At 35.4% G+C, this 9,152-nt stretch overlaps 1 protein-coding gene across 1 annotated transcript; it reads left to right on the top strand.

The window, feature by feature from the left end:
- Positions 1–325: 325 nt before the first annotated feature.
- On the top strand, positions 326–3,623 carry LOC110027277 (heat shock protein 81-1-like). Its single transcript, XM_020728631.1, has 3 exons — positions 326–547; positions 640–1,062; positions 1,838–3,623. The coding sequence occupies exons 1-3, from the start codon at positions 422–424 to the stop codon at positions 3,383–3,385; spliced, it is 2,097 nt and encodes a 698-aa protein (XP_020584290.1). The 5' UTR covers positions 326–421; the 3' UTR covers positions 3,386–3,623.
- The last annotated feature ends 5,529 nt before the right edge of the window (positions 3,624–9,152 follow it).

Genomic DNA, 9,152 nt, shown 5'->3' with positions numbered 1-9,152 from the left:
TATATATATGTATATATATATATATACATGTATATATATATGTATATATATATATATATATGTATATTATCCCATAGGCTTAGATTGTAATTTCATAGTATATTCAGATCAAAAGTAACAATCTGATCAATTCCGTGCACAAAGTAATGAAAAATATTAAGTAGAAATTAAATCATAATCTTTTAAAAAACTCTATTAAAAGAAAAAAAAAAAAATCGCACATGATTTGCTGTTGTTAGGTTTCTGCAACATCGGACGGCTAGGATTTTGGAAAAATCTAGAAGCTCTCCCTCCTTCCTATAAAACACCCACCATTTCGTAACCCTAATTACCTCCACTGTACTCCTGGTCTGCTGCTCTTGCTTCCCTTCCGATCTCATCTTTTTGTTACCGCTTAGATATCCTGGGCTTTTCTTCGGCCATGGCGGCTGAGGGCGAAACTTTTGCATTCCAGGCTGAGATCAACCAGCTTCTCAGTCTCATCATCAACACCTTCTACTCCAATAAGGAAATCTTCTTGCGAGAGCTTATTAGCAACGCTTCCGATGTATCGATTCCTTCTATGCCCATATGATGTAACATGCCTTATTTTTTTTCCCAATCCATGATTCTTATATTGTTTTTGTCGATTCATTGTAGGCTCTGGATAAGATCCGTTTCGAAAGTTTAACGGATAAGAGCAAGCTCGATGCCCAGCCTGAGTTGTTCATCCATATCGTTCCGGATAAATCTAGTAACACGCTCTCTATCATCGACAGCGGTATTGGCATGACAAAAGCTGATCTTGTTAACAACCTCGGCACCATTGCTAGGTCAGGAACCAAGGAGTTTATGGAGGCTCTGGCTGCTGGAGCTGATGTTAGCATGATTGGTCAATTTGGTGTTGGTTTTTACTCTGCTTATCTGGTGGCTGAGAGGGTTATAGTGACTACCAAGCATAATGACGACGAGCAGTACGTGTGGGAGTCGCAGGCTGGAGGATCTTTCACTGTGACGAGAGATACGTCTGGTGAGAATTTGGGACGCGGGACAAAGATAACACTTTTCCTTAAGGATGATCAGGTATTGACTATCTTTTATTCTGTAAGCTTTTAATTGATTTTTTAATTATCCACCTTTGTGCTTTAATTGTATTAATTTTCTGTTGATCAGATTGCATGAAAGATAGCTTTCTGAGAGCTGTCAGCCTTCTTTTGTGATAGATCTTGTATATTTCTATGAACTTTTTGCTGATTAGTGTGGAATTATTGACGTTTTTTTAGCAGGCGATGTATCTTGTTAGGCAAGCTGGGAGTAAGTACTCTGATATGTTAATATGGCAATGAGTTATCTATGTAATTTGTGTTAGTTTAGGTTGTCTGCAATTTATTTATATTGCTACAAAAAGTACACCTGTTTACCATAGCAGAGATTCTATAATATATATATTTGTTGAGAAAATTTATGGGTAAAAATTTCATGCTACACATGATTACATTTCGATATTTTTCAAATGTATGGAGAGAGATTTAGTTATCTGATCATGTCTTTATACTTAGATTGAATTTTTAAGTTGAGAATATTTTGTGAGCCATGTTACTTCTTACTTTTAGTTCTCCAAAATTTTTAAATTGATATTACTCAGCCAATTATACGACTCACAAAACTTCACAGAAGCTTTCGTTCATTTCTTCCAATGGAAAATGTAGACTTTTTAGTTCTAGTACTTAACTAGTTATATGATGATTGTACATTTGACAATGTTTGAGATGAGTTTTAATAAGTGAAAATATATTTCTTGATGTTTTTTCTATGTAATTTTTATGAATCCTTGCTTATCAAATCTTTTTTTTTTAAGCTGGAATACCTTGAAGAACGCCGCCTAAAGGATCTCATCAAGAAGCATTCTGAATTTATCAGTTATCCCATCTCTTTGTGGACTGAAAAGACCACCGAGAAAGAGATCTCTGACGATGAGGATGAGGATGAGAAGAAAGATGAAGAAGGAAAAGTTGAGGATGTTGACGAAGAGAAAGAAAAGAAGAAGAAGAAGATCAAGGAGGTCTCCCACGAGTGGTCCCTGGTGAACAAGCAGAAGCCCATTTGGATGAGGAAGCCTGAAGAGATCACGAAGGAAGAGTACGCTGCTTTCTACAAGAGCCTCACGAATGACTGGGAGGAGCATCTTGCTTGCAAGCACTTCTCTGTAGAGGGTCAGCTTGAGTTTAAGGCCATACTTTTTGTTCCCAAGAGAGCACCTTTCGATCTTTTCGATACTCGGAAGAAGCAAAACAACATCAAACTCTACGTCAGGCGTGTTTTTATTATGGACAATTGCGAGGAGCTAATCCCGGAGCACTTGAGCTTTGTCAAGGGTATCGTTGACTCTGAAGACCTTCCCTTGAATATCTCTAGAGAAACGCTGCAGCAGAACAAGATACTGAAGGTTATCCGCAAGAACCTCGTTAAAAAATGCATTGAGCTCTTCTTTGAGATTGCTGAGAACAAGGAGGATTATAACAAATTTTATGAAGCGTTCTCAAAGAACCTCAAGCTTGGCATTCATGAAGATAGTCAAAACAGGTCAAAGATAGCGGAACTGTTGAGGTACAACTCCACCAAAAGTGGAGATGAGTTGACCAGCCTCAAGGACTATGTCACAAGGATGAAGGAGGGTCAAAAAGATATCTACTACATCACCGGAGAGAGCAAGAAGGCTGTTGAGAACTCCCCTTTCCTAGAGAAATTGAAGAAGAAGGGCTATGAGGTTCTGTATATGGTAGATGCCATTGATGAATATGCTGTAGGGCAACTGAAGGAGTTCGAAGGCAAGAAGTTGGTTTCTGCAACCAAGGAGGGATTGAAGCTTGATGAGACTGAGGATGAGAAGAAGAAGAGTGAAGATCTTAAACAGAAGTTTGAGGGCTTGTGTAAGGTAATCAAGGACGTCCTTGGTGAGAAGGTGGAGAAGGTGGTTGTTTCAGATCGTGTTGTGGATTCCCCTTGCTGCCTTGTGACTGGGGAGTATGGCTGGAGTGCTAACATGGAGAGGATCATGAAGGCTCAGGCTCTTAGGGACTCCAGCATGTCTGGTTACATGTCAAGCAAGAAGACAATGGAAATCAATCCAGAGAATCCGATAATGGAGGAACTCAGAAAGAGAGCGGATGCTGACAAGAATGACAAGTCTGTGAAGGATCTCGTGTTGCTTCTTTTTGAGACTGCTCTTCTAACATCTGGCTTCAGCCTGGACGATCCCAACACCTTTGGCAACAGGATTCACAGAATGCTCAAGCTTGGTCTGAGCATTGATGAGGATGAGGAAGAAGCTTCTGGCGATGGTGATGCTGACATGCCAACTCTCGAGGAGGATGCTGAGGGAAGCAAGATGGAGGAGGTGGACTGATAATCTGCTTCAGTTCAGTTTTAAGCTTTGTAGCTTCGTGAAGGTAAAGGCAAGCTTGCTCGCTTAGCTAAATTGCAGACTTCTATCGGGAATGTTTTGAGAGTGGAATTGGAACTTAAGAGTTTTCTTTCAAAGCTTTAGTTTTTGCTGACTTCAATGTTGTGTTGGTCAGCAGTACTTTTTCCTAATGTCTTTCAATTTCCGGATTTAATTTACTGTTCTAATGTTCTTTGCGTTAGTTTAGTTTTCGTGACCTAAATATCTGCTTGGCCTTGTTCAACGAAAATGGATTTTAAGGAATATATGACAACAATGAACATAATTTAGAGTTGTTCTTATCTTATCCTATACACAGAACGGCTCGTCTACATTGACCATAATTTAGAGATAGACTCATCTTATCCTAGCCATTAAACAGCTATTTGTTTGCAAATACTTAATAGTTGAGTATTCTAAAGGTACTTTCAACTATATATAATGTATGTGAAACATAGGGTATTATTTTTTTATATTTCATTAAAAAGATGTTATGATGACTCTCAATTAGGTGAATTAAGACGATGCCATAGTTTATAAAGAGATTTTCTATAGCTAATAGGTACATTAGTCATTTGGCTATGACAAGTGTTTAATCGGTCATCTTGTATGAATCATTGTCTCTATATATGTAATGATTTATATAAGTTGAGAGGGTCATGGGGGAGAAAAATTATGAGAGCAAGGTGAGGGAAAGCTTGTATTGAGATCAAGATCGATAGAGAGTTGGAGATTGGTTTGTTATTGAAATTGTGCGGTGTAATCTTCAAGATTGTTCAAGTGAACTATTTTTTGATTTCCTCCCGTGAATGTAGGTCTTATGTAATGATGTATATAAGTTGAGAGGGTCAAGAGGGAGAAAAATTATGAGAGCAAGGCGAGAAATCAAGAAAGTTTGTATTGAGATCAAGATCTCTAGAGAGTTGGACGAGATTGGTTTGTTATTGAAATTGTGCGGTGTAATCTTCAAGATTGTCCAAGTGAATTGTTTTTTAATTCCTTCCCGTGAATGTAGATCTTATGAACTGAATAACATAAGCTATCGACATTCTTGTTTGCATTTTCTTTGCAGTTTTCTTTTTCCCGTTTTGCTGTCCAGCGGTTCTCTTGGCAGCAGATTCTCCAACAAAAAATAAACCTGAAAACACTATGGGATATAATTGGCCAGGGATTGATGGCCTGTGAATTAAATGAGGACATTTTGATGGGTGCTTGCTAGGGCTCATAGTCTATGAAGAAGATGAAGACTTTGTGAAGGCAATTCATTGGGTAAGCATTGTTGGCCTCATAGGCTTGTTAGGAGCCTACATTGTGATGGAAATTTATGAGACGGGGGATGATGAGCATCATGACTATGTGTAAAAAAGAGGAGTTTATAATAGGAGCTCACTATGACGGGATCTTCATTATGTGAGGGGAAAAACACTTTGTGATGTGGACTTACAAAGACAAGCTTTAACGGGCCTATGTGGTCAATGGAGGGCAACAAACTTTGCATATTTTGAAATTGTAGAATAAACTAATTTCAAAATACATGGAAATAAACTAAAAATAAGTTTCATATCTGTCAAACAATGTTTTGAAAATATAATCAACTAATCAAATATTAGAAATTTCAAAACCATTTAGTTGGAATACAGTACATTAAAATCTCCCTAACCAAATTACTCTTAAACTCGCAACAATCGTCTGAAATTGAAATCATCAAAAATCAAATTAACTTTAAAACAAGCTTAAGGAATTCAGGCCATAATACATGAACCAGTGTTTTTTTTTCCTGCGGTTGACATTCTACAAATATAAGGCCATAGTACTTTTTTTATATCTGTGTTTTATGTATGTTTAACTACAAATAAGGAATTACGTGTATATCACTCAAAATTTTGTTATTTATGAATTTACCCTAGATTATTTTTTTGACCTGTAATATGAGCATGTACACGTCTCACGATCAAACCATTGAAAATAGACAAATATAGATAATAATAATTAGACAAACTATAATAGAAAATAAATATTATAAAATTTTTTGATATGAGTCATGTTAATTTAGTTAAATTCCTTTGACATATATTTTTAAGATTTAAACTTTAAATGAAGAAAAAGAAGATACATAGTTTGTAGAAGTGGTACAAGTTGTTTGGATCTTACTTTCTCATTGTTGAATCCTTTTTAAGCAGCAGTGTCCTGTAGTATTCTTGAGTACATACAACTTGATCGAAATTCATGTGCTACGAGAAGAGTACCCAAAAGAGTTGAAGAGAGGAGAGAATGATCCCTTAATTGAAGATCAAGATGAGAATTCAGAGGAGGGAAGAAGCCTAGATTCTAATGTCCTTTTCTTATCATCTCTCCCTGCTTTTATACATGTAAGAGGAGCAAGCTCTATACTAATCTTAATAGTATATCACATACTACATCTTTGACCTTCTCCTGACATCTTGTTAGGATAGTGGTGTTGAGATTGTGACATATTGCCGACTAATGTCAAAACTGTAGGTATGTCGACTATCACCAGTATCTGAGTGATGGGACAAAATCCCCAATAACAGACGACGTTCCTAAATAAGAGAAGAATGAGTATCTTTGCCAGTCACATGGCATTCTACTAGACATCATGACTTCTTCTGATAGTTTCTCTTATATAGATCCGCTCGATTGAATCAATTTAACGAGTGGACTTGTTTCAACTATTTTGGCAAGAGGGCTCAATTTAGTCACCTCAACAACTGAGCTTGATTCAACCACTTTGATATGTGAGCTAGTTTGACGGGACAAAATTTAACTCTGAAATTCCCGTATATCGATATTTGTGTATATACATATGAATTCATTAAATTTGAGATTTAGGAGCCATTTGATTTGCTGAAAAAGGAACTCTAATTTAAAAAAATGTGTCGTAATTGAAATGTAATGTATATGAAATACTTTAGATATGTCTGGATTGTTGTAAAACAAATACAAGCCTTTAAATTTTTGCATTTTATTTGAAGAAAAATGAAATCAATACAAAATACCATAGATGATGGCGACGGAGGGCGGCAACGACAACAGTTTGAAAGAGGCAAACGATTGGGGGCTGGCGGTGGGCAGCTTTATGAGCTTGAGGATGCTTTAATTTTCTCTATTATCTTTTAAATTAACGACGATGATCTTAGTTATTAACACCGATTGAGTTCACTCTATTTAAGAAATTGTTTCATGGGCATCTTTATCTAGTGATGGTTAAGAAGTTTTTCTAAGATATCGATTTAAAGGGTAGCTTTAATTAAATTCACTAAACTTTAAAATATCACTATCATACATCAATATAACTATAATTACTTGAAAATGCACACTCATAACCTTTTTGCTTATTATGGTAATTTTCCTTTCAAGATTCTTAAAAGTTCGCCATTATTTGATTTTTGAAGGCATGGATTAGAAAAATATATCAAAATAAAGTTACATATAACTACTAACGATGATGTGGGTATCATACTAAATAGGTTTGCTTCATCCATCCTTTGTGTTAATTTTTAATTCAACATTCGTCCTTCAGTTTGTTTCAATTAATTGTATATTTAGTGAACTCGTAATCCAAAAATATATCAACACAAATTTCGAGACATTATAATGCTCAAAATCAAAGAGAATATGACTAGTATCCCCCTTGATGAAAAGCTATAAGGTGTCATGAATCTGAAAAACAACTGACTAACTGCCACCTAACCAAAGGGAAATCTAGGCCGACAAGGGAGTGACACCCATGCCGATCCATCTAAAATAAACAACCGGACAATGGTCTAGCATCTCCAAAAATTTAATAAGTATCAACTCAAAGCTCTCTCTACAACTTTCCCCAAAGATCATAAAAAAATCGACAAGGAGCAATAATTAAGCAGGATGATCAACCACCAGAAAGCTATTTGATCACCACACTCAAGAACCAACTAGCTTCCTGAAACGAAAGCTGACTGGTTCCCTGACAAAATCCGTTGAAACCAGCTCAGTTAGTTGACTCAAGGACCTGCTGAGCAAATGGTCCAGGTTGGCAAAAAGATAATAATACCTTGTGCGACCCCTCTAAAATAGGGGTAAAACATATAATTTTATCTTTTTGTCCCTCTCTCTTAAAAATAGGGGGGGCATACCATGTATTAATAACTTTTAGGCTCTTTTTTCTAGACCCTTCTTCTGTAGGGAGACTCTCTCACATTCACTCTTGTAACATCTATTTTCAATATATAAAATGGGCCACAAATACAAGGAATACCCCAATTTACCCAGCAGGGCAAGTCGTCGCACACCTTCTCTTTCTCTCTCCACCTCTTCCTCACGGTTCCTACCGCTTCAATCCTTGGGCATGCTGCAAAGGAAAATATAGAAATTATGCACATTTCATGCATTGCATGCCAAACATATTCAAGAATATTATCAACAATGAGTCATTGTTATGCATATCTATAACCATAATTGATAAGAATTAAAAGGCTTTGCATTTAACATGAGTAATGCGAAGTTAAATATCTTAACTACTATGATAAATTGAATGTATAAAATTTGTTTGACAATTAGTCAAGGTAAAGCCAACCATCACGTCATATCAACATGAAAATATGAAATACGTTAGCTAAATAAGAACATTTCATATATAATCATAAATAATAAAACACACCGAAAGGTAACAAGAACTATGCCCCAAACAAGGAAGGGCACACTTATCTCTTACTTTGTAGGAAATCACCAAAGATCTCCTCGCTCTGAGGCACGATTTTCCATAAATGCTATACATACTGAGGCTTTATACATCAAAGTAACAAGCCATCCAATGATCTATTGAATAAAATTTTGTAATAAATAATATTCATGATTTCCTCTAATTTAATCTTTAATAATTGATCTTAAAACATCTTGAATTATTCGTTGATTTCAATATATACAAAACATATGTATAGTTTTGAAATGGGTTAATGCAACCTTAATCATCCATCATAAGAATTATCTTTTACAAGATCCATTCAATTATTAATATATAATGCATACATTTATATTTATAAATTATTATTATTATCATTGTTATTATTTTACGATTAAATGACTATGAATTAAACTAGCTAAATCTCAAAGCATACTCTACTAATAACCACGCATTCTCCACAGAAAAATACTATCTATAGTCATAGTCAAAATTATCTAATGATTAATCTCAAGCTTTGATGATTGAACAATTTATAATCCACGGAAGATCAAATTCTTACCAATCTTATTTTGAAGTAGGAAAGAAAATTCAATTTCTATACCATTATTTTCCAGATCAATATGTAGCATTTTTAAGACTTCCAAGAATTACATGAATGAATGTTTTCTCACTCAGCATAAATACCTTCACTTTAAAACTGCCCCATATTTCTACAAAATTAAGAAAGACAAGCTATATATGGAGCATTTTTATGGCGTTGGGGTGTCCAATGTGGAACCGACCCGGTCCAATGAAGAAAAGCAAATAAAATGCACATTTTAATTTTAAATCGATAGTGTGATTGTATTTGTAATGTGATGCTAAAGATTTTAGCCATATGCATATAAATATGAATTTTGAAGTGTTCGACATGTAAATACATCAGAATTGTGTTGAATGCATTTAAATGCCCACTTGTTTTTTGACCCTCTACTTAACTAACCCTGCAACCACATATAAAGAGCATCTCCTTGCAGGTGAGTTGCAATATATAAAGCAAGAGCAATCACC

Source organism: Phalaenopsis equestris, unplaced genomic scaffold (genome assembly GCF_001263595.1).
Source record: "Phalaenopsis equestris unplaced genomic scaffold, ASM126359v1 Scaffold000422, whole genome shotgun sequence".
Classification (NCBI taxonomy): Eukaryota; Viridiplantae; Streptophyta; class Magnoliopsida; order Asparagales; family Orchidaceae; genus Phalaenopsis; species Phalaenopsis equestris.
This window is presented reverse-complemented; position numbering and strand designations above follow the sequence as displayed.